Below are 27,420 nucleotides of genomic sequence, written 5' to 3' on the forward strand. Positions count from 1 at the left end.
ATTGACCCCCCCCCCCCCCCACCATAAATGGAAAAAAGTATCTTTCTATCCATTCTATGTCTCCCAATCATACCCATTTCTATCAGGTCCTTCTGTATTTAAAACTAGCATTTACACCTGATCACTTATCAACATTTTCAGGAGTAGATTTGATTTTGCATTGTTCAGACTACAATACTTGTACTGATGAGATTTTTAAAGACAAAACCTATAAACTACATTTATAAACTTTTCAGCTGCTTCAAACCATCAGTCATGTTTATAATTTTGCAGGCAGCAGATGAAATGTTAAAAATGTATTTATCAAACAAATAATAAAGATCAATATCAATTTAGCATATCACTACCAGATGGCACTGAGTTGCTCATTGCCTCTCACGCTCTTCAATTGGAAATAAGATCTATAAACAAACATTTAATTAAAACACTAATCACTGGACATGAACAATGACAGCTTTGAACAGTTTACTTCCCTAATTAAATAAAATGGAACCCTTCACTGCCAGAATATCTACTACTTTTCCCAAAACTACTAAATTCAAAATACTAAAATTTAAATTTCAAAACATAATGTCATAAACCAGTTGATAAGTTATTTATATCTAACCATAAAACTGATCTTGTGAATCCAAGAAATAAGCGCAGCTTTATTGATGTGGTTAAATGAATGGCTCTATTATTCTCAAAACCAGCTTCAAATTCACAAACTGCCAGGCTATCTCAATCCCTTACAGTACAACCCTGGATTAGTTCAATTCAACCTTCTTTTAAGCCTCTCCCGCAAATATGCATTGCTATTTCAGCCGCTTCTCAACTGAGGGGTGGGGGTGGGGTGCGGGCATGGTATGGTTCAGTGTGCTTGTTTCAAACGCACATTTTAGTACTGAACAACTTTTGAAAACCAAATTTCTATTTCTGTAAAACTGATTTTAAATTGACCGAACATTGTCAGAGACTACAGTTAACATGAAATTTACAGTTAACACACAATGGCTCAAACTTCATTTCATAAACCTTAGACCAAACATCAACATTAACTTTGACACTTCCAAATTTTTTTCATAGCCGTTTGCCCATCGACCTTCAAAGAGTCTTACTCCTCCGAGATCACCTCCCTTGGCCTCTTGATCCTCCATCTTTTTCTAATTTTCAATAGGCAGGTTGGCATGCTTTTGAAATCACCAACAACAAAAAAATCAAAGTTTTTTGATGATTTGCCCTTTGCAACAGAAAATGATAATTTTTAGATAAAACTCACAGTGATAAATTAATTGTTCTTAAATGTTATGCCTTCACCTGGTCAGATTTAGTAAGGTAATATCTCAGGCATACATTGTTCAGGAATTTTTCTGTTCTATTAAGTAATTTGGTTGGAAAAGTGAATTTATTTCATTATAAGTATACAGGCAAGTTTGGGAATGCCAACCTACCCTTCACCTACAATCCCTAGCTTTAACTATACTATGAAATACATCACCTGCAAGCATAACACTTCAGTTGCCTAGACCAGAGTACACATTACAACTCGTCAAACCATATCACCCATTCACTTAAACTGTCTAGATTAATTACACCTACTCACACTTATACCTTTGTTAGTTTTGCATTATTTTCAATGTTGCTAAGTCATTTATATAGACTACAACTAGTGGAGGTTCTGGCACAATCCTTGTGGCATTCCATTAGTTATAATCTACAAACTTGAAAATACTCCATGTATCCCCACACTCTAATTTCAGTTAGTGAACAAATTTTGCATACACGAACTTCGAGCAACTCCAGGAACTTTTATTTTACATATTAACTGTTTGTATGGCACAAAAGACTCTTGGAAATCCAAGCATATGAAAACTATTGGCTCCCTTATGCTGATACTACCAGCGACATCCTCATAAAATGACATTTGTCAAACGTGATTGGTCTTCCATAAAAGTCAAAACGTGTGGCGCTGGAAAAGCACAGCAGGTCAGGCAGCATCTGAGGGGCTGGAGAGTCGACATTTTGGGCAGGTCTTCCAAAACACCATGTCAACCCTGTCTCCTCATGCTGAGATTTTCTATATGCATAGTTTCAGATTACTTAATAATAGATTTCAGCAATTTTTATTTGTTCACGGAATGAGTGCATCACTGTACAGAACAGTATTTACTGCCTCTCCCTAATTGCTCAGAGGGCATGAAGAGTTAAGAGCATTACTATGGTTATGGAGTCACATGTAGGTCATACATCAGGTAAGCATGGTAGATTTTCTTCCCTAAAGGTCAAAAATGAATCTACGGGTTTGTTAATGACAATCAACATTGGCACAGGGTCATCATTAGACTTTTTTTAAATTCCAGATTGTTCTTATTGAATTCAAATCTTATCATCTGCAATGGTGGGATTCATGCTCCTACCCTAGGAAAATTAGCCTGGTGTTATGGATTACCAAACAAATAATACTACCAACATGAAACTGCTTCCCCTAAACTGTCACAGTATACAAGGAGCTAAAGATTTTTAGAAATCACAACTAGTGCATCTGCTATTCATATGACTACCTTCTTTAAAACTCTGAGACATTCAACAAGGTCATAGATATTGGCTGGCTTTTAATCCATTAGATTTCTCTCAATAATGCTCTTCTGTTAAGTTTTTCACTCTTATTAGCTTCTTGGTTACTTTACGTGATATGCGTTTTCCACTGTGAACACAAACCAAATACTTTTGCAATGTTACAACCATTTTCCGATGCAAATTTCTCCATTGCCTACCTGTAGGGGGCTAACGTTTTTGATTCTGTTATGATCTCATCATATGCCTGTAAAACTTAAGAAGATGGAAATACACAAACTCATTTGGAGGACATTCATATCTGGAGTGCTGATGTGTGATAAAGGCTTGCAACATCAAAGCATTTGTGGACAATGCAGAACTTTGACAGCATAGTCACATGACAAAAACTGCTATCAAAAACTGAACATTTTTTGAACAACCTGAAGCTGTTTTCTTTTAAAAAGTCACAGTACTCAAGGGGTTAAAAAACATTGCTTGAAAAATACAACTTTCTGAAGTTAAAAGGTGAATAGAAGGGAACATCATCCCACATCTCTCCTCTGTTGATAATGTCTCTTTAAATGTTTGTAAGGAATATTAAACCAGTTGATACATTCTTGGTTAGTTTATTCAAGAAACTTAAATGTGATTCACAAACCCACCCCTAATACTAAACTAGAATATTTCCTACTTATGATTCTGGTGAATTTCATATAGATTTTCTTTTGCCTGTAAGAAGGTCCATTTCTGACCGTATTCCAGAAGTCCAATACTGGCATTATCCATAAAGCAATAAAAGATAATGATCTCCAAGATGCATAACTAGCCATGAGTTACACAAAGTATTTTCATTATAAATTCTTAATCTCTACAACTGATGACAAATTAGCATTGACCACCCCGCCTGTACTCAGCAGGTTACAACAATGGACCATAAGAATTTTAAATTAGGGTGCACTAAGAATTATAATATTTCACAGCTTATTAATATGCTTTGAAGTAATAAATCATTGCAAAGTCCCTACAGTTTACTTTAAAGCAATAATAACAATAAACAAAAAACAATAAACACCATGGTGGGGCACAGTGGTTAGCACTGCTGCCTCACAGCTCCAGGGACCCAGATTCAATTCCACCCTCGGGCGATTGTCTGTGTGGAGTTTGCACATTCTCCCCAAGTCTGTGTGGGTTTCCACAGGGTGCACAATCCAAATCCTCCCACAATCCAAAGATGCGCAGGTCAGGTAAATTGGCCATACTAAATTGCCCATTGTGTTGAGGGATGCCTAGGTTAGGTGCATTAGTCAGGGTAAATATAGGGGAATGGGTCTGGGTGGGTTAATCTTCAAAGAGCCGGTGTGGACTTGTTGGGTTAATGGCCTGTTTCTACAGAGTAGGGATTCTATTTTAAAAAAGTTCTATCAAAAAACTCAAAGCCTGCAATATAAAATTAAGATGACAGCTTAGGGTCCTCTATTTGTCCCGAACTGTTAAACATCGAATGGGCACTGAGATTCTGGACTACTTCACTCATTGATAGAGGAAGATCAAAAAATCCAAACGATCAACAAAACCATGGTTCAAAGATCAGTGTAGTCTCCCAGAGTCTGACCTGGTAGAATGAAGCTCAATAATAAGTCATTAGCTTGCAAAAGTATAAACAGGACAGCGAAAAACAGATAAATAGTTGATCTAGACTTTGCCCTTTATGAACTCTGTTGATATGCATCTAGGAATAATAGTTAAAAGTAAAAGCTTACTCATTTACCTTTGTTGTAGCATTGGCAAAGACAAAGAAAGTATCCTTGTTTAAAGCCTTTGTATCAACCAGGAATCGTACTTTGAAAAGCCAAACATTGATTAGCTTCAAGAATACATATAAAGCCAGGAAGATATTTGTATATAATTGGAAAAAAACACCAACATGCTTAAACCAGTTATAAAGATTTTTTTTACCACAAATGTTGATCTTGCATTATTGTCCGAAGTAATGCTGAGGCTGCCTTGGGAAATATACAGATAAAGATGACCACGAAGTGGTAGAGGCTGGTACAATTACAACATTTAAAAACGGTATCGGGATGGGTATATGAATAGGAAGGGTTTAGAGGGATATAGGCCAAATGCTGGCAAAGGGGACTAGATCAGATTGGGATGTCTGTTTGGCATGGACTAGTTGGACCCAAAGGTCTGTTTCAATACTGTAATACTATGACTAACTGACAATTCACTGCATGCATGGCATTTTTTGAGAAAACCCTGATCACCCATGTCCTTCATATTTAAAGAAATAGCACATGATGCCAACATACAACTTTAGTCTGGAGGTAGTATTCCATGCCTGAAATGACAGAATCTAGGAGACCATTTTTCTTGTCCTGCTCCAATGAAATAAAAGTTCCAATGCAGATCAATAAACAAGAGTTGCCATTCAAGGCAGATAAAAGAAATTCTTTTTCAAGGATCAAATTTTCAACTTTGCAACAGAAAGGTTTCTTGTGCACGTGAGAGGTCCAAAAGAAAGTTCAAGTGCAATCACAACAAATAAGTCTAATAGGCAGCTTTAGCCTATACTATCCAAAAGGGAAAAAGTCAGTCTTGTAAACTGCATAAGCACAACCAAACTAAAATCCCTCAAACACCTGAGTCACACGTAAGTTGCAGTACCACATCCTTATAGGTACAACAGTACCCAAACTAGTGAAATCCACTGAATCATAAAACCAAGTTACTTCAATCCCTCAATTGAATTGTAGCTTTGCATTCTCGAGTATCTGATGTTCTCCATACATATTAGCACAAAAATACTGTAATAATTTTCATTGGCTTTAATGGGTTAGAATTTACTGCATATCTATAATCCGTGAATAGGTCAGAAACTAGTAAACAATTCAAAATGTTTATTAAAGCAAAGTTATAGTTACATGTTTTTACTAATTTTATTGTATCTTTCATAATTTACTCCAGATTTTTGGCCAAACAGAGAACAGCCAGGGAATTCCTAGAGGCATGGCACTCATCCACAGATTCAATCAATAAGCACATCGACCTGGACCCAATATACCGGCCACTGTAACGGACAGCTGGAACTGACAACCGGAAGCAGATTCAAACCACTATAAATGCCAGAGGAAAGATCACAGAAGCGCTTCACAGGAGGTTCCCAAGCTCTGAGGATGTCACCTAGACAGGGGACGAAACGTCTGTAACACAAATTCCCAGCTCGGCAAACAGAACCACAACAACGAGCACCCAAGCTATAAATCTTTTCACAAACTTTGAACACACACTTTTTAAAATATTCATTTATAGGATGAGGGTGCTGGTGGCTAGGCCAGCATTTATTGCCCATCCCTAATTGCTCAGAGCACAGTTAAGCATCAATCACATTGCTGTGGGTCTGGAGTCACATTTTGGCCAGACCAGGCAGAATAGCAGTTTCCTTTCCTAAAAGACATTAGTGAAGCAGATGGGTTTTTCCAACAAACAACAACAGATTTGTGGTCATTGTTAAACTCTTAATTCCAGATTTGTTTTTTTTTAAAATGGAGTTCAAATTCCACTATCTGCCATGGTGAAACCTGGGTTCCTTACAACATTACCTGTGATAATATTACGAGGCCACTGCTTCCCCACTACCTACAGTAGTGTAAACAGCTTAATTCCTTTATCTAAGGAAAGACATATTATCATTGGAAACAGTCCAGAGAAGGAATACTCGGTTGATTCTGGGTGAGAAGAGATTTTCTTACAAGGGGTGTTTGAGTAAGTTTGGTCTGTACTCACTGGAGTTTAGAAGAATGAGAGGCAATTTTATTGAAACATAAAAAATTCTTCAGGGGTTTGACAGGGTAGATGTGGAGAAGTCATTACCCCTTCTGGGTTTGTTTAGGATCAGAAAGCATAAGCTCTAACCAAGTGTCAGCACATTTAAGACAAAGGCGAGGAGACAGAGCTGTTGAGGCTGTGCGTTAAGAATACTAAAGCTGAGATACATAGATTTTCAATTGTTAAGGAATCAAGGGATATGGGAAACAGCAAAATGGAACTGAGGATTATCAGATCAGCTATGATATCACTGAATAGTGAAGCATAGTTGATGTTCTAAATGGTTTACTTATGTTCCTTCATCGTATGGTGTTCATCATGACCTTGGATTTGTAGTGAAAGGTGCAACTGAGATCTTTAAAGTATATCTTTTGAGTCTGAAATAAAATAATGTTACCAAACTTCAAAAAACAGAACCTCATATCTGTCACAAGTACTATTCTCATGAACACCTTGAAGGCAAACAAAATATTTAGGTGGATGCAAAACTGTTTACATAAAGCAATTATGCATATGGGTTTGAAAATCCTATATCCAATTAGGAACAGGTATCCTTGACATATATACTAAACAATTAGATTCAAGTTTATTTATTATGAATTAAGCTTTGTCAGCTCCTGCATTACATTTGGATAAAGTGAAGCTTTCAATTTCTAAAAGAAGATCCCAGTGCTTTTAGTTCAGCACTCACCTGTTGTCCGCTGTCCCCATTGACTATATGAGGTAGAAGTGGAACATCATTCATTAGAGTAGATTCCATGGGAGGCTGCTCTGCCATTATCACTGGAATGTTCATTCATTGATAGCAATGCTTTTACTCTCCCTGTCAACAAATCACAATAAATTTAAATTTATATAAATAGTGACCAATATATTGAACTTACTGATTTTTCAAAATTAAAAATTGTCTGCCGAAGTTTTATTGCTATAGTATCTAATATTAAGGTATCAATCTCCAAAGGAGTGTGATAATCTATCAATATCAGCTTGTTTTGCACTGATATTTTGCACAATATCTGAATGGAGATGACAATTTACCTCATCTTAACTCATTTGCCCTAAAAGATCTGGCATTGTTATTTTAATAAATGCAAATATCAAGTAATTTCAGTGTTTTACCTAATTCTTCACCCAAAGAACTCTATTGGCATTAGTTATTCAGTGTCAAGTATTTATTGACATTAATTAGAAGACATTAATATTCACATTTTTTTAATTTGGAGCAATGTTTTGAATTTTTCTGTCAGACCATCTACTAAATATTATAATGCTAAGATTAGCTCAAAGCTAGCTTTCTCTGTTTAAAATAGATAGGTCTAAACTTCTTTATCCATAGCTCAATTCTCAGCTCTTTGGGCCCAGTTCAATAACTTTGCTTTGAACCGCCTTCAGGTTTGAATGTCAGTGTATCATAACCTCAGAGATCATAGTTTGGCATATTATCATTATATGTTCAGTCTGGCCAGAGTACTCAGCATTCCTTGTACTTTTCTTCTGTTTAGGTTATTAAAAAAAAAATTTGTAAATCAGCTCAACAAAGGTTAATCTGAAAATTCTTAAACACAGTTAATTAGGACAACAGGAGTTGGAACACAGGTTACTCATTCCCAATTCAATTTCCTAAACTCAGGAAAATAAAGTCAGTAAAGAGGAAACCTACTTCTGCACAATTTCCTTTTCAACTCTCCTTTGACATCAGCAACTAAAGAGATTTCATATTGTTTTACGCCATAATCAAAAGGCAAATATTTAAACTACCCTCCATTAAACTACTGAATTTTTAATGTTAAGAAATAAACAAACATTACTGCTCATTTATTTCCACTGTTACCTTGTACATTTATGATTCTGGCGAATATTCAGATAATTCGACTTAGTGATCTTCAAAAGTAATAAAAAGACAAGACACCTAAGTATTTCATCTTTGCATCAGCCTAATTAAATCTCTCATCCCAGCAATCTACCAATTTAACTCAAAAGACAAAAAGAGACCTAAAGAGTGAACATCGCTGATCAGTGAAAACAAAGTCTCATTCAAACAAATAAAGGCACTGCATACACACTGGATAGGGCAATAGGAGTTATGCCACTTAATATTTACCTAAAACCAGTTCAGGAAGAAGTTCAAAAGAAACTTGAAGGACTAGCTGACCAATCATTGACCATGTACAAAAAATTTTAACTGGCACTAAGAAACAGCAATGGGGTATTATGTTAAAATCAGTTTATACTAAACATACAGTCATGCCAAATGAACCTGTGTCATAATCTGGTGCACTGCAAATCTGCTCATTACCAGCACATGTAAGGGCCAATTCAAGCATAAGCAGCACAAACAAAACTGATCCCTAGTATTGGAGTTGAGAAATAATGAAGAATTCAGGCTTTGCATCATTAAAAAATACATAGGCTGCAAAAAAATGAAGACAGATTTAAAAATCTGATTGTCTTTATCTCCGTTAAGAACATAAGACCATAGATACAGGAATAGAATTAGGCCATTCAGCCCGAGTCTGCTGTGCCTTTTGATCATGACTAATGTGTTTCTCCACTCCATCCTCCTACCTCCTCCCCTTAACCTTTGATCCTCTTACTAATCAAGAATCTGTCTTAAATATACTCAATGACTTGGTCTCCACAGCCTTCTGCAGCAATGTGTTTCATACAATAACCACCCTCTGAAGAAATTCCACCTCAATTTGAAACGGATGTCCCCTCACTGAGGTTGTGCCCTCAATGTCCTAATCTCTCCTACTATTGGAAACATGTTCTCCATGTCCATTTTATCCAAGCCTCTTAGCATTCTTTAAGTTTCAACCAGATTCCCCTTCATCCTTCTAAACTCCTCAACTGCTCCTCATATGATAAGTCCTTCAACCCAGAGATCATTCTTGTGAATCATGCCTGGATCTCCTCCGCTGCTAGCACATCTTCCTTAGATATGGGGTCCAAAACTGCTCACAATATTCCAAACGTGATCTGATGAGAGCCTACCACATGCTCAGCATTGCACCCCTGCTCTTGTATTCTCGCCCTGTTGAAACAAATGCCAACATTGTCTTCCTGACTACCAAATGAACCGCCATGTTATCTCAAGGGAATTGTGAGCTAGAACTCCCAAGTCCCTTTGCAGATTTCCAAAGTCTTTCCCCATTTAGAAAACAATCTATGCCTCTATTCTTCCTAACAACGTGCACAATCTCTTACTTTCCCTCGCTGTATTTCATCTGCAACTTCTTTGCCCACTCTCCTAGCCTGTTCAAGTCCTTCTGCAGCCTCCCAGATTCCTCAACATCTGTCCATCCTGTGTCATCTGCTAAGGTAAGTTGGCAAAGATTATGTACAAAATTTTTCAGCTAACATTAAAAAGCGAAATAAGATGCTAATTTTTTATCTGTTCTGCCTCTCTCCTGTTTGTAAACAGTGTTAATGTAGTTGCTTCAGGAATTCTGACCTGTTGCCAGCTAGAATCATTCTCTAGATACATTTCTAGTAGGTACAAGCGATCCTGTCCCAAAGGGGTAATTACAAGTCTTTTTGAGGACTCTTCCTGAAGGACTGAACAGCAATTGTCAGGTCAAGAGTTAGTGGTTTATTTACACTCTGTAGTCCCATTAGCAAGCAAAGTTATGCTGCTCTGAACTTGGCTCTAATCTTGCATTCTTGTCATCTGCTGGCAGATAGCCAGTGATTTACTCTTCACAGTCAGGGTGCATTCAGTAATTAGCTATAGCAGATTTAACTGCCTGACATTTCCTTCACTTTGCGAATGGTGATGTATTCGCCTGCAGAACACCCAAGTCAAAGGAACAGTAATTGCCCTATCTTGAATAGGCCAATGGACCATGAGACCACCATCGTGACCACTACAGACAGATGCTATTTTGTGGCAAGTATTGCTCCTGAAAGAACTGCAGGTCAGTCTTAACTATGGGAATGTAACAAAAAGTTTAAAGAGGAATGGTATTTTTTAATACAATGCATATTATTAGATGCAACTTTTACAACCATTTTAAACAAATGATTCATTGAACCAGAAAAAGTGTTTTAAGTTTGGATCTGATCTTGCATTTCTGTCATTTCCCTGACCAGCTTCACTATATCCAAACTGAAGTGCAAGCTTTAGCCCCTCAATGGGGATTTGATTTGCTCAAATGACATCGGTGGAAATATATAAGGGGACGAGTGTAAGAATATGGGAAACCGCTTTTTGATAAGCTGCTCCTGATGTGCTTGTAGCTTTCTGGAGTTGGTTTTTCTGTGTTAGTGCTTCTGGTATTCTGAAGCTGACATGCGCCAGACAGGTTGTTGCTCACCATGTTCTAGAACAAGAGGGGTTTTCTTCATTCTTGTTTCAACCAATTCAGGATTATCAGTTTTGTAATATGGTGCACTTGATATAGGCAGTTTGTAGTACAGGCAAGAAAAATCTTGTTCTTTGCAGATAAGCTGTATTTAGACAGCAAGATGTATACACATTGCACTTGTTCCAACTCAAAATTAGTGCTAACCATTCTCTGCTAATGCCTTGACCAGAGTCAACTTGCCTAATTTAAAATTCAAACAAGACTTGGCAGTCAGCCATCACTTACTGGTGTATTTTCCATGGCAACACATCTACTAATCAGTCCACTTGCCAATCAAGCAGCACTTTCCTCTCATATAGACCATATTTTCCCTTTGTTGTCCTGATGCGCTCAAGTCAAGCTAAATGTGCCTTTTTCCAGAAAAATATACTTTATCTATACTAGTTTCAGAATACAAGGTGAACCGTGTTTCTTTAAAAAACAAAATTATTCTTTTATTAAAATAGAGACATAACCACAAAGATTCAAGGCTTTATAACAGTCTGAAATACGAAAGTAATTATCAACCCTTCGAAATAACCATGTCATAGAATCAGTGAATCGCACAAAACGAAGTTATTCAGCCCACCAATTCTGCATCGACCCTCTGAAGAGCACCCCACCCAGACTCAGTCTCCACCTTATTGTGCATGGTCAGTCCACCGAACTTGCACATCTTTGGGTTGTGGGAAGAAAATGGAGAACCCAAAGGTGGCCACAGAGACATGAGGAGAACATACAAACTCTATGCAGACTGTCATCCGAGGCTGGAATTGAACCCAGCTCCCTGGCGCAGTGCTAACCACTGAGCGACCACATTGTCTTTTGCACAAACCTGTTTAAAAAAAGAAACTTTTCCTGCAATGATTAACTTTAAATAAAACTTCAGTTAAGTTATAATCAATTTTGAAAAAAAAAGGCTTGAGACTGTAATGTTCCAGTTGGCTTTCCATCTTGCATCCTGGTACACTTAGATGGACAATGAGGCCTTCCAGGATTTACTCAGGAGAACAGTTGCATCAGTTGTTTCAGCTCTCATACTTTCCAAAAAGGTTTCTTAAAGATTTGGGAAAGAATGTGTTGGGTGGTTTGTGTCTTGGCAGGCTGCACCCCAACTAACTTTTCCAAACAACATCCAAAACAACCAAATCCCTAACCAGTCATAAACCTGGACATTCCTGGACAGTTCCAGGGTGTAATAATTCCAGCTGTTTACTTAGTTTCATTGTCCAGTCCAGGAATTGCTGTTGAAAAGAAAGTTCAAAAAGATGAGTGTGCAAAACTAGGCAAGCAAGCCTCAAAAGTATGATTTTTGATTTGCAACAACTGAATGAAACACATGAACGGTATACTAACACCTTTCTGACAAGGAGCAGAAACAGACAGCTGGCAATGTCACCCACTGCTGAATTTCCCAAAGCGCAATATACCTTTGAGAGCAGGTAACGTACCTTAGTGGTACTCTGGCTTCACCGTACGACCTTTTACATTTCTGATGCAATTGTAAGATAACTAACTTCATCCAACAGGGCATTTTGTAGTTATTTGAGTGCTTGCAAAAGTTAATGCACTGCCATGAAATGATATTCCAACTTACAATATTGTCTTTGAAGGTTTCAAGATTAAAAGGACAAAGGGGACAAATATTACATTTTGTCTCCAACATGAATAATCCAACTGAGCACACATTTAAGATATTAATGGATATTAAGAGTGGGCTTGGGAACAGGTGAAAAATGTGCAAGACAAAAGTCAATTAGAAGTAAACTAATACTACAGTGCTTTAAGACCACCAGTGGCTTCACTGCTTGTGACCACTCCAACACTCAAAAGGCAGTGACGTAAATAGTGGTTTCTTTCAATGTATTAAGGTAGAATAATATGTGAGCTCAATCCAGTTTGGGATGGTACCCAGAAATGCAGTAATTTCCTAGTGTGAAAAAAAGTGATAATCTTGATATCCAAGGTTAAGGAGAACAAGCCATGAAACGTATGTCAAAAATGCAATCCAGGTTGGATGTTAAGTAAGCACTTATATGAATCAAAGTTGAATACAAGGCCTTTTGGATCAGTTTGCACCAAGACTTTTATTACAGCTACATTATCCCATGGAAATGTATAGCCCGCAATGAAAAAAAACTAGCTGCTATGCACCTTCAATAAATGTGCAGTAACTTAACAAAACTTTACAGTAAACATATATGGGCCATGATCCTGATAAGTAGAACCATCAGCTGACCCTGATAGTATAATTTGGAGAAACTATTAACTTTTTCCACTTCCTCACTCTCAAAGCACTAGGCCTATTCACCACTGGTGGCCTGGCATACTGCTCTTCTGGAGAAAATAAAAAGCCATTGAGACAACTTGGATAATCTTTTCACCCATTTCATGCTGGAGTACCTTTTTCACACAGCATCAAATAAGGGTTTGAGTATTTATCAATCCATCATTAATCTATAATTAGCTTCTTGCATTGGAGTCACGGCAACCAATGGGTATTACATACCTGTTTTGTTATTGTCCGGAAGTATCTTTCGGACAGTTTAACACATATTTGCAACATATAGTAGATATACATGCATAGAAGAGCATAAAATATATTTTCTGTTAGCAGATTGATAACTATGTATAATAAAGCACATTGTTAAAAGGAACATTTTGATTCAGTATTTAATTTCAAACGTGGTATATTTTGCGAAAAAAATACAGTTTAGATCTTTTGTTCAATATAATGCTTCAGAAGACAAATACAATTAGCTGTCATTCATACCTCACCAACAATGAAAGACAGAGGGGAAATATCCCTCACATAATGTTTTATTTTAAATAAGATATTCAAATTACTTGGTTCTAAGTATTTGCTTTCAAATGAAACTGCTTAGTTTCATGTATTTCTCAGGTCACCTGCAGATTCAGACAATGTCATCATACAAATACATTTTAACATCCGAGAGGACACAATCTAACATTTACATTAGATTTTTCACAATGAGCAATATAGCCTGCAGTCAATAAAATGTGTCCTGCCCAAGTACATTTTAATCTCAAAGTCTGGCTGAGTTCTTTTTTCAGGGGGTTGGGAGAGAGGGGTAAGAGGTCAGTTCATATAGCCCTGCACAACCGCTGTTTCAGATTACTGAAAAGTATTGATTTACTTTAATCCACAAGTTTCACTTCAGTCTTTCTGATGGATTAAATAGCAAGTATTTGCATTAGATGCAAATTTAAAGGGTATTCTACATCTGATATGATGTATGAACAACACCGTGGTGAAAACAGCACCAGGTGGCACTGGCTAATTATGAGCTAGTTTTATCACAGTAAGTATGTTTATTATTAGTGAACACCAGCAAATATAGAAACTGAAAATACAAAGAATCAAGATTCACATTTTTTATGAAGTCACATGAACTTATTTTATATCAAATCAAGTAATTAATAAACAGGTCACATTTCACAAAATAATTAAAGCTTTGTTGCAGACCAGAGCATATCATAATTTGAATGGCCAACACAATTCAAGAAACACTGTAGATTTCTTTCATCTTTCAACACAAATTAAGATGCTGTTGGAGAAACTTATTCACTTCATTTTACTACAGTTCAGAGAAAAAATATAAACTGATTCTGCACTAACAGAACTTGGTTCTCATTAGAGTGGAAGAAGGCAAACTTCTTGTAGTTTTGTTACTAAATTGTGTAGTAACAACTTTACAGCCAAAATTTAATAATTGCCAAAGGGAGAGGAAGGAAATGGTAGATGAAGCAAATCAGTAATGAACTGCTCAACCAAAAAAGCAATTCTAAGATTATCAAACGTACACCGTGTCACCTAATTAATTTAAACCTGCAATATTCTTTAATAGATTATATCAACTTAAACCAAAGGCTAATTCTAGAATCCTATTCCTTTGACCACTCAAAAGGAATGATTATCATTCACCCAGGCCCAACAGTTTTGCCTGATTTAAATACTGCAATGTCAAGATGCCACATGTACTGTACCTATTAAGAGATATTTAATAGAGTTCACATCTACTCACTGCAGGTGGGAGATGAAAGAAAGATGTATGTATGTTGTTTGGCATCCGTTTTGCACTATGAAAACAGCATTTTGTATACATGACCCATTATGAGGGAAAAAGTGAGGACTGCAGATGCTGGAGATCAGAGCTGAAAATGTGTTGCCGGAAAAGCGCAGGAGGTCAGGCAGCATCCAAGGAACAGGAGAATCGACGTTTCGGGCATCAGCCCTTCTTCAGGAATCCAGATTCCTGAAGAAGGGCTGATGCCCGAAACGTAGATTCTCCTGTTCCTTGGATGCTGCCTGACCTGCTGCGCTTTTCCAGCAACACATTTTCAACCCATTATGAGGGAAAACAATCTTGAATTCAATAAGTTATCCAACTGGAGTTAACCAATAAACTCCAACTGAATTTCTGGAAATATACAAGTATGCATTTAGTTGGCTTCTGCTTCTAATTTCTCAATTATCACTTTCAACGGATCTTATAATCAACGGCATTCTTTTTCTCTTAACCAAACAGTTGTTTAAAAAAAATCATAACTTTGCAAGAGTGGTATTGAAAACAAGTTATATTTTCAGTTAAGTTTACAGGAATGAAAAGATTCCTAGTCAATTTATTAGGATCAAAGATTGAATACAGGAAGCAGCCATTTGTGCTTACTTTCTGCAAATGTAATTTAGCTAAATTGATTCCCCAGCATTTCCCTGAACCTTGCAAATGATTTCCTTTTGAATTCTCTTAAAGCCAAAACTGAATTTGCTTCCACCACTCTCCCAGGAAGTGCATGTCAATTATAATGACTCACTACATTAAAATAAATCATACATCTGCATAAGCCGTAACAGCAGAAGGCCCGTTGAGTCTTTTCTGTTAATCAATGAGAGAGTCATAGAATCCCACAGCATGGAGACAGGCCCTTTGACCTAAACTGGTCCATGCCAACCAAAGCTTCATGAGACATTGGCATCAGTTTTAAAACCAGGGGGATCTGTACCAATGGGACTGTCTCCACCTGAACCGATCCAGAAACAGTGCTCTCATAAAAAGGATAAATAGGGTGGTCACTAGGACTTTAAACTTGTGGGGGGGGGGGGGGGGGGGGGGACGGACACAGAGGAAGTGACAGTGAGTATGCATCCAGGTAGAAAGATAGGTGAGCATGTAGGCAGGGTTTAAGTTCAAGGCAGACTAAGAATGAAGCAAAAAAGGAAGGATAACTTAGGACATATTACTAGAGAGGATAAGAAAATTAGCATTAAGATGCTTTACCTGAATGTTCATAGTATTCGTAACAAAGTAGATGAATTAATGGCACAAATTACTGTGAATGATTATGATGCAGTAGGCATCAAAGATGTGGTTGCAGGAGGTTCAAGACTGGCAGTTAAGCATCCAAGGATTTAAAACTTACCGAAAAGTGGGCAGAGGGGGCGGGGTTGCCTTCTCAGTTAAGAATAAAATTAAACCTATGGCACTGAATGACATAGGGTCAGATGATGTGGAGTCTGTGTGAGTGAAGTTGAGGAACCACAAATACAAAAAACCATAATGGGTGTTATGTACAGACCTCCTAAACAGTGATCAGCACCAGGGACGCAAGACGTACTGGGAAATAGGTGCAGCATGTCAGAAAAGCAAGGTCACAGTGATCATGGGGGACTTCAATATGCAGGTGGCATGGGTGAATAATGTTGCCAGTGGATTGAAAGAAAGGGAATTCAAGGAATGCTTACAGGATGGCTTTTTGGAACAGCTTGTGATGGAGCCCACAACAGAGCAGGCTATTATGGACTTAGTGCTGTGAATTGAGCCAGAATTCCTAAAATATCTTAAAGTAAGGGAACACTTAGGATGTAGCGATCATAATACTGTAGAGTTCAGTCTGCAGTTTGAAAGAGAGAAGGCAAAATCGGATGTAATGGTGTTACAGTTAAATAAAGGTAATTACAGGGGTATGGGAGAGGAACTGATGAAAAGTGACTGGAAAGAGTCCAGCGGGGAAGACAGTAGAGCAACAATGACAGGGGTTTCTGGGTGTAATGAGGACAGTACAGAGGTTCACCCCAAAGAAAAGATAGATTACCCGGCGAGGGGATTAGACAGCCATGACTGACAAAGGAAGTCAGGAAATGTATCTAAGATAAAGAGAGAGCCTATAAAGTGACCAAGAGCACTGGGAAAATCAGAAGATTGGAAAGACTACAAAGCAGAGGATAAGAAAAAGAGAAATAAGGAAGAAGAGGATCAAATATGAAAGTAGGCTAGCCAGTAATATTAGAAATGATAGTACAAGTTTCTTTCAATACATAAGAAACAAACGAGAGGCAAAAGTAAACATTGGACCGCTCCAAACTGATGCAGGAAGGCTAGTGGATGCTTAACTGCAGGAAGGGGATAAGGAAATAGCTGAAGTACTGTGTGTCAGTCTTCACAATGGAAGACATGAGTAATGTCCCAACGATTAAGGAGTGTCATGGGCAGTGTTGAGTATGGTAGACATTACAAAAGAGATAGTGCTAAAAAAGCTAAAAGGTCTAAAAATTGATCAAGCTCCTGGTCCTGATGGACTACATCCTAGAGTTCTAAGGGATGTGGCTGAGGAAATAATGGAGGCATTGGTTGTGATCTTTCAAAAGTCACTGGAGTCAGGGAAAATACCAGATGATTAGAAAATCGCTTTTGTAACCCCCTTGTTCAAAAGATCAAGACAAAAGATGGAAAATTATAGGCTGATTAGCCTAACCTCGGTTGTTGGCAAAATTCTAGAATCCATAGTGACGGGTGAGATTTCTAAATTCTTGGAAGTGCAGGTTCGGAATAGAACAAGTCAGCATGGATTTAGTAAGGGGAGGTTGTGCCTGACAAATCTGTTAGAATTCTTTGAAGAGGTAACAAGTAGACCAGGGAACCCCAGCGGATGTTATCTTTCTAGACTTCCAAAAGATCTTTGATAAGGTGCCTCATGGGAGGCTGCTGAGTAAGGTGAGGGCCCATGGTGTTCGAGGTGAGGTACTGGCATGGATTGAGGATTGGCTGTCTGACAGAAAGCACAGAGTTGGGATAAAAGGTTCTTTTTCGGAATGGCAGCCAGTGATGAGTGGTGTCCCACAGGATTCAATGTTGGGGGTGCAGTTGTTCACTTTATATATTAATGATCTGGATGAAGGGAATGGGGGCCTTCTGGCGAAGTTTGCCAATGATACGAAGTTACGTGGACAGGCAGGTAAACGGTGAGAGAATTCATTTAACCAAAGTACAAAGGGATCTGAGAGTGCTAGTCCAGGATTCTCTTAAGGTTAACTTGCAAGGGGAGTCTGTGATTAAGAAAGCGAATGTAATGTCAGTTATCTCAAGAGGGTTAGAATATAAAAGCAGCGATGTGCTTCTGAGCTTTAAAGCTCAAGTTAGGCCCCATTTGGAATACTGTGTCCAATTTTGTGCCTCACACCTCAGGAAGGATATACTGGCACTGTAGTTTGTCCAGCAGAGATTCCTGGAATGGTAAGCGTAACACATGATGAACGGCTGAGGATCCTGGGATTGTATTCATTAGAGTTTGGAAGGTTGAGTGCAATCGAATGGAAGTTACAGGATAATGCGCGGTTTGGAAAGGGTTGCTGCTGGGAAGTTGTTTCTATTAGGCAGAGAGACTAAGACACGTGGGCTCAGCCTTAGAATGAAAGGGCGTCAATTTAGAATGAAAAATGGGGAGACTTTTCTTCAGCTAGAGTGTGGTGAGGCTATGGAATTAGTTGTTGCGGAGCGCAGTGAAGGCCAGCACATTAAACATCTTCAAGGCAGAGACTGATAAATTATTGATCTCGCAAGGAATTAAGGACTATGGGGAGAGTTGCGGGTAAGTGGAATTGAAATGCTCATCAGCCATGATTAAATGGTGTAGTGGATTCGACGGACCAAATGGCCTGACTTCCACTCCTATTTCTTATGGTCTAAAATATCCATCCACCATTTCCCCATTTCCCGCACTTGGCCCATATCCATCCTGATAAAGGGCTTATGCCTGAAATGTCAACTCTCTTGTCCCTCAGACGCTGCCTGACCTGCATGCTTTTCCAGTGCAACACTTTGACCATATCCTTCTAATCCTTTCCTTTCCGTGTATTTGCTCAAATGCCTTTAAAATGTTGATAATGTACTTGCTGGCAGCTAAATCCATATGCGCACCATGCTCTATGTAAAAACGCTGCCCCTCAAGGTCCCTTTTATCCTTTCCCATCCAACCTAAAAACTCGATGGCTTCTCATCCTTGATTCCCCAACCCTAGAAAAAAAAAGCTGACGCATTCACCCTATGCCTCTCATGATCTTGTACACCTTTATAAAGGTCCCCCCTTAATCTCCTACGCTCTAAAGAAAAAAATAGTCTTAGCTTGTCCAATCTCTCCCTATAACTCAGACTATTGAGTCCAGGGAACATCCAGGTAAATTTTTTCTGCACTCCTTCCAGTTTAATAACATTTTTCCTATAGCAAATTTGCCAACGTCCTGTGTTACTGCAACGTAACTTCCCAACTTCTATACTCAATACTCTGACTGACGAAAGCCAAAAGCCTTCACTGCCCTGTCTACCTGTGACTCCACTTTCAGAGAACTGTGAACCTGAACTCCAAGATTCTTCTATTTCATTACACTCCTTAAGGCCCTACCATTCACCGTGAAACTCCTATATTAATTTGACCTTCCAAACGCAAAACCTCACACATACCTATATTAAATTGCATTTGCCATTTCTCAGCCCACTTCCCCAGCTGATCAAGGTCCTGCTGCAATTTCTGATATCCTTCCTCACTGTCCACGATACCACTTATTTCTATGTCATCTGCAAACTTAATCATGCCTTGCACATTCTCATCCAAATTATTAATATAAACAGCAATGGGCCCAGCACCAACCCCCGAGGCACTTTACTAGTCACAGGCCTCCAGTTTGACAAATATCCTTTCACTATCACCCTCTGCTTCCTACTATCAAGCCAATTTTGTATCCAATTTGCCAGCTCCCCTTGGATTCCACGCAATCTAACTTTCCAGAGCAGCCTACCATGTGGAACCTTATCAAAGGCCTTACTGAAATCCATGTAGATGTCTAACGCCCTGCCCTTGTCAACCTTCCTGGTCACTTCAAAGAACCCTTAACAAATTTGTGAGGCATGATCTTCCAAACACACAGCCATGCTGATTACTCCTAATCAAACCTAAATGCATGTTTATCTTACCCCTCAATCGCTCTCAAGTAACTTACTCACCAGAGATATTAAGCTTACTCGTCTATTGTTACCAGGCCTTTCTTTGCAGTCCTCCTTGAATAATGGCACAACATTCACTACCCTCAAACGTGGCTGATAATCCTAGGTTTTTATTCATGGAGGAAATCCATCGCCGCCCTTTGCAAAAAAGAATTACAAGATTCCTTAGACTTAGAAGACATTCCTCCTCACATGTCTTAAATAAGTGATTTTCTGAGCCTATGCCCTCTGGTTCTAGAATCGCCCACAAGAGGAAACACCTCTGTGTCTACCTGTCAAACGACCTAAAAATCCGATATAATTCAATAAAGGTATCACTCAATCTTCTAAACTCCAATGAGTACAGCTCCAATCTACACAACCTCTGAATAAGACAATCCTTCTACAACTGGAATCAACCTCGTGAACCTTCTCTGGGCTGCTTCCAAAGCCAGTACATATATCCTGAAATGGTAGTCAATACTGTTCACAGTATTCCAGTTGTAGTCCAACTGATACCTTACATAGTTTTAGGAAAGTTTCTGTATTTTCATACTCCATTCCCTTTGCAATAAACTACATAGCATTCACATTTCCTATTACCGCTGAGCTTGTGTGCTCGCTTTTTGTGTTTTGTGCACTAGAGGCAGCAGTGATAGGTACTGTCGCCTCACACTGCCAGGTACCCAGCTTCAATTCCAGCCTCGGGAGACTGTCTGGCATACTCTCTGTGTCATCATGTCACCACTGGGTACTCCAGTTTCCTGCCACAGTCAAATGATGTGCACGTTAGGTGGATCGGTCACGTTAAATTGTCCTGTAGAGTCCAGGGATGTGTAAGCTAGCTAGAACAGCCATGGGAAATGTGGGGTTACAGGGAAAGGGTGAGTGGTTAAGTCTGGGTGGGATGCTCTTCAGATGATCAGTGCAGTCTCAAATGGGGCCAATGGTTTCTTTCCACACTGTAGGGATTCTATGATTCGAGAACACCACAAATTCTTCTGTGCTATGGCTTGCTGCAGTCACTCTATTTGAATATTCAGCTCTTCTATTCTTCCTGACAAAGAGCACATTTTGCCACATTACATTCCATCTTTACTTTGTCCACTTACTTACCCTGTTGATAGTCCTCTATATATAGCAAATGGAATTTTGGTGCAGAGAGGAAGAGCTTTTTTTTTGCTGGTGTTTTTGGCTCATTGATTGTAAGTTTTTTTTAAAAACAGGGTAAACTGAAGCCCAGGATCTGGGGCCCAGCAGAAAACACACCACTTGAAAACTGCATGTTCATTGGTTGGTGGTAGCTACTAATGCAATTACAATCAAATTGCTTTCAGATTAAAAGGTAAGGGAAATATTATGGTTACAAACTAAAAGACCAGTTATTCTCACTACTTGCCTTCTGACTTATTCTTGCATCATCCATATTACCTTTGGTTCTTTAGACAGTCACTTTAAAACTCTGGCGTCTGTTTCTTGACCTGTCAATGAAATGTTTATCCACTGTCTAGACTCTTCCTAATTTCAGCAACTCAATCAAATCCCTTCTCAAACTTCCTTTCCCTATGAAGAACTATCACATTTTCCAACATATTCCCCACAATTGAAGTCCTCCAGCCTTGGAATTGGTCTTGTAAATATTATCTGCACCTATTCTAAGTTTTCCTGATGGGGAGCAGCAGATTCCAGTTGAGGCTAAACCCACGTTTAGGCTCACAAGAACTTCCTTGTTTTTGTACTTAGTTACTACCACCAACTCTCCAACACTCCTTAGATGGTGCTTTTGAAACATAAGACTGCCATCATCGACAAGGACAAGGGCAGAGGATACATAGGAATACCACAATCTCCAAGCCAACATCATTCGAACGTACAAACATTCATACAAGAGAAAAGCAGTAGGAGGCTATTCAGCCCATCAAATCTGTCCTGCCACTTCACAAGACCATGCCTGATCTGATTGTACCTTCTACTCAACATCTTCACATATCCTAATACTATTTCACCCTTTGTTTACCAGGAATCTATCCACCTCCTCCAATATATTGAAGTGTTTTCATTCCAACTCATTTTTAGCAAGTGCTTCAAAAACTAACCACCCTGAGATAAATAATTTATGTTCATTTAGGTTTTAAATAGGTAACCTCTTATTTTAAAACAATGACATGAATTGTTGTGCTCTGATCCCTGTGAAACCCCACTATTCACCATATGCCACTCCCATTCTCTGCCTTTTGCCAGTCAGCCAATCCACTATTCATGCCAGCACCTTGCCACTAGCCTCACAAGCTTGTCTTATTTAGCAACCTCATATGCTGCACCTTTTTAAAGGCCTTCTGGTGATCAAGTCTGGGACACCTTTTTCCACAGAGGAATTATTTGTGGAATGAACTGCCATAGAAAGTGGTAGATGCAGGGACAGTTAAATTTAGGCGTTTGGACAGGTACATGTATAGGAAAGGTTATGAGGGATATGAGCCAAAAGTGGGGTAATAGGATTAGTTTAGTTTGGGAAACCTGGTCAGCATGAATGAGTTGGACCAAAAAGTCTCTTTCCATGTTGTATGGCTCCATGACTCTACAATTGTTAATTTGACCTTACAAAAAGGAATCCAAAACAACTGTGAGAAGTGAACCCATTTTTGTCATCTGATTATACCTCCTTGATCTACAGGGGCAATGCTTTTCTCCTTTTTAGTCTAATAATTTTCACCACCCACTGTCATTGGGTCAAAACTTTGTAAGTTCCTCTCCAATAATTTTGTGGTTGTTAACTACCCAAACTATGGACTGTAGCATTTCAATTCAGCAGTTCACTAAACCCTTTTCAAATATAATTAGCAGTGGGTAATAAATGCTGGCCTGGAGAGTGATGCTCACATCCTACGATGAAGTGCAGAACGTCCTTGAAGTCTAGGACCCTGTATTCCTTACTAATGGCTTTCTCATCCTATCCTGGCACATTCAATAAGGTTTATATAAATGAACTCCCAGATCGCCCAATGTTTAGAATTCTACCTTAGTTTGTTTTCCCTTATTCATCCCACTGAAATGTATCACTTCATATTTCGGCATGAAATTCCTTCTGCCATGCAGCCATCCATTGCACCAGCCTATGTTTTCTAAGTGCAGCATTATCCTGCTCAGACTTAAAACGTTTCCAAGCTTTGTTTCATCAGGAAATTTTGAAATTCTGTTTTACAAACCCTGATCTCAGACACTAACGTACATAAAGAAAAGCAACTGTCCTAATACTCATCCCTTAGGAAACTCCAATCCATTCACAACTACTGCTGAGGGATAGGAAACAATCTTTTATGGAAGTTGCTAGCTATGAAGAGAGGTTGAGTAGGTTAGGATTGTTTTCATCAGAAAAAAAGGAGATTATTGAGGGACCGGATTAAGGTTTACAAAATCATAAAGGGTACAGACAAGGTGGATAGTGACAAGCTTTTTCCCAGGGTGGAGGATTCCATAACAAGAGGTCACACTTTCAAAGTGAGAGGTGGGAACTTTAAGGGAGATACACGCGGCAAGTACTTCACACAGTGTGGTGGGCATCTGGAACACATTGCCAACAGAGGTGGTAGGGGCAGGCACAGTAGATTCATTTAAGATGCGCCTGGACAGATGCATGAGTAGGTGGGGAGCAGAGGGAGACAGATGCTTAGGAATTGAGCGACAGGATTAGACAGTGGATTTGGATCGGCTCGGGCATGGAGGGCCGAAGGGCCTGTTCCTGGGCTGTAAATTTTCTTTGCTCTTTGTTCTCTTGTCCATGCTGACATACATAGTATCCCATTAAGATCAGCCTTGCTGAGAAGGCTGTTATGTGACATTTTGTTAAATGTTTTAGTGAAGTCCATGCACCCAAGTCAATCCCATTAAACTTAAATCAGGAGTGCAAACAATTGAAATTTTCCAGCCTACTGGTACACAGTATACCTCCAACAGGACCAAAAGTCATGAGAGGTAAGTACACTGGCAAGCTTTAAATTTCACAAACAAATCATAAAGCAAGACTAAACATATCATTACATAATTGAAAGCCATTTGGACAATTTATCATATATTTAAAATCATGGTCCAGGGGAATAGTTTGCCAGTAGTAATCACAATGTGGAACAAGCTTGCAAGAACAAACATCGATTGCTTGTGAGAAAAGGACAGCAATAATCTTGGGTAGTTTGATTCTGCACATAAACTGAAGAAAATCTGATTGGCAGTGCTAGTCTAAATGATGAGTTCTTACTATTCTGAGGTCGTTTCTTAAAGCAACATTTTTAGACCACTCACTTAACCTACCCATATCTTTTGTAGTCTCTTTAGATCCTCTTCTTTGGAGGTTGAGTTAACAAATTCATGACTATCATGGCTATGTTAAGTAGGCTTTTTGATGGACAAGGGGTTGAGGGCTATGGAATGAGCAGAGTTGAGACCACAAACTGACATTGTCAAATGTTGAGGCAGGCCCAAAAGGGCGAATGGCCTACTTCAAGTTTTTCTGGATTGTTTTATTTGGTGATCATTCCAAAACTGGTCTACTTTATAGATAAAATACTGCAGATGCTGAAATCTAAGGTAGACAAACAGAAGGCTAGAACACGGCAAGCCAGGCAGCATTATGAGGTGGAGAAATCACGTTTTAGGTGTAACCCTTCTTCAGAACAGGGAGTGGGTGTAACAGAAGCTGCAGGTAAAAGGGTGGGGGGAATGTGGGGTGGTGAGGTAGAGGTAGTTGAACACAGTTAGAGAGTAAGACCTGGTTGGTCGATGGGAGGAATGAATCCAGTTGGTAACTCCTTCACTGCAACAATGAATCGGATCATAAATCCGGCAATCAACATTATCTTCTGCCTGGCCAGCCTACAGCCCAGAGAAGTCAAAAAAGTGTGATGCTGGAAAAGCACAGCCAGTCAAGGCAGCATCCTCGGAGCAGGAGAGCCAACATTTCAAGCAGGAGGGTGGGGCAAGGGAGCTGAGAGATAAATGGAAGGAGATGGGGCTAGGGTGAAGGTAGCTGGGAATGCAATAGATAGATGAAGGTGGGGGAGTAACAGTGATTGGTCAGAGAGGAGGGTGGAGAACATAAGTGGAAAGGAAGATGGACAGGTAGGACAGTTCAAGAGGGTTAGTGCTGAGCTAAAGGTTTGGATGTGGGATATGGCAGGAGGAGGGGAGGTCAGGAAACTGGTGAAATTGACATTGATTCCATGTTGTTGCAGGGTCCCAAGACGGAAGATGAGGCGTTCTTTCTCCATATGTCGGGTGGCTAGAATTTGGTAGTGGAAGAGGCCCAGGACTTGCACGTCCTTGGGAGAGTGGGAGGAGGCATTGAAGTATTCAGCCACAGGACAGTGGGCTTGTTTGGCGCATATGCCCTGGAGATATTCTCTGAAATATTCCGCAATCTTGAGCCCTCCTATTTCAAATGCTCTCCTTTCCCATCTCCCAACTCCCTTCCCAGGCCCATCCATTCCTCTGATTGATCCTTCCTCCCAACTACCAGCCGGATTAATTCCTCCCATTGACTACCCAGATTGTACCCTCTACCTGTGTTCAACTATTCCTACCTCACCACTGCTTCCTCCGCTCCTCCCCAATCTTTATCTGCAGCATCCCTTTCACCCACCCCCCAGTCCTGAAGATGGATTACACAAACACTGACTTCTCCACCTCCTGATGCTGCCTGGCTTGCTGTGCTCTTCCAGCCTCCTACTGGTCTAGTTCATGGCATGCTTGATAAACTTAGGCTAACAATGTTGAATTGTGAACCTCCAGATTTTGAAAATACTAACTTTTGACTACGGTCAATACTTTTCAAGGCACAAATAATGCTCTCCCTTTACCCCTTTCTGATTGCTACCTTTCTGTTGTGCTTAATAGTAACAGCATCTGTTATTTCCTTGTTGATTAATACAAATATCAGAACTTCATTTAGAATACTGAAAGTTGATATTTTGTTGCCTTAACCATGACCTGCATGGGATTTGTGATTGTAACAATTGTAGTTTCATCCTTTGGTGAAAGGGTATAGTGTGAAAGTTAATTGACAATGGCTCTAATTTTAGATGGAGGTACTCATGAACCAACTGGTTGCAACTTATAGTGAATATCACTTTTCAGCACTTGAGTCTAACTTGATATCATTTCTTGTGCGTTAAAATTAACTTCAGTCTTGCAGAAATGTAAAATTTCAGTAACTTTTACACCCATTGTCTTGACATTTTCTGTGGGAACATCACCAATCCATGTGTACAATTGTGAACCTGAAACTTATTTTTATTCTGCACCATGAAATTGAGGGGGGAAAGGCAATAACCAATTGGGGATAGTCAACATGGCTTTATGCATGGGAATTCACGTCTCATTAACTTGATTGAATTTTTTTGAAGAACTGACAAAGAGGATTGATGAAGGCACAGCGGTGAACATTGTCGGACAAGTAAGACGTCCAAGAAGATTTCGTGTGGTAGACTGGTTCACAAGGTGAGATCACATGGAATAAAGGGACAACGAGCCACTTGGATACAAAATTGGCTAGAATATAGAAAACAGAGGGTGGTGGTGGAGGGTTGCTTTTCGGATTGGACCAGCCATGTGTCGCAAGGATCGGAGCTCTGTCCACTGCTTTTTGTTATTAATACAAATAATTTGGACGTGAACACAGGAGATATGGTTAGTAAATTTGCAGATGACCAAAATTGGAAGTGTAGTGGACAGTGAAGATTACCTCACAGTACATAAGGATCTTGGTCAGATGGGCCAAGAAGCGGCAGATAGAGTTTAATTTAAATAAGTTTGAGGTGCTATATTTTGATAGGACAAATTAAGAGTATTGCAGAACAAAGAGACCTTGGCGGGCAGGTTCATAGATCCTTGCAAGTGGAGTCGCAAGTAGGCAGGGTAATGAAGGCAGCATTTGGAGCGATTGACTTTATTGATCAATGCATAGAGTATAAGAGTTGGGAAGTCGTGTTGTGGTTGAACAGGACATTGGTGAGGTCATTTTTACAATACTGCATTCAATTATGGTCTCCCTACTATAAGGATATTGCCAGGGTTAACGGGCTTCCGTGAAAGGGAGAGGCTGAAATAGGCTAGTGGTATTTTCCCTGGAGTCTCAGACGCTGCGGAGTGACCCTATAAGGTTTATAAAATCATGACAGATATTGATAGGATGAAAAGCCAAGGTCTTTTCCCCCAGGTAGGAGTCCAGAGGTTCAAAGTGAGAGAGGAAAAATTTAAAAGGGACCTAATGGGCAACTGTTTCACGCAGAGGGTGGTGCGCGTATGAAATGAGCTGCCAGAGGAAATGGTGGCAGCTGATACAATTACAGCGTTTAAAAGGTATTGAAGGGCTTTTGCCCAAATGTCGATTTTCCTACTCTTCAGATGCTGCCTGACCTGCTGCACTTTTCCAGCACCACTCTAAT

At 39.3% G+C, this 27,420-nt stretch overlaps 1 protein-coding gene across 3 annotated transcripts in view; it reads right to left on the reverse strand.

Annotated features, from left to right (window-relative positions):
• LOC140495708 (fibronectin type-III domain-containing protein 3A-like) overlaps window positions 1-27,420 on the reverse strand; it is a 145,963-nt gene that overhangs the window by 78,485 nt on the left and 40,058 nt on the right. For 2 of the 3 annotated variants that reach the window (XM_072594712.1, XM_072594713.1), the window contains exon 2: window positions 7,055-7,186. The exons of the other annotated variant lie outside the window; for it this stretch is intronic. In XM_072594712.1, the coding sequence (XP_072450813.1) occupies window positions 7,055-7,159 (105 nt within the window). In that variant the 5' untranslated portion in view covers window positions 7,160-7,186. The remainder of the gene's footprint in view (window positions 1-7,054; window positions 7,187-27,420) is intronic. 3 annotated transcript variants of the gene reach the window in all.

This window comes from Chiloscyllium punctatum, chromosome 25, assembly GCF_047496795.1.
Source record: "Chiloscyllium punctatum isolate Juve2018m chromosome 25, sChiPun1.3, whole genome shotgun sequence".
Taxonomy (NCBI): domain Eukaryota; kingdom Metazoa; phylum Chordata; class Chondrichthyes; order Orectolobiformes; family Hemiscylliidae; genus Chiloscyllium; species Chiloscyllium punctatum.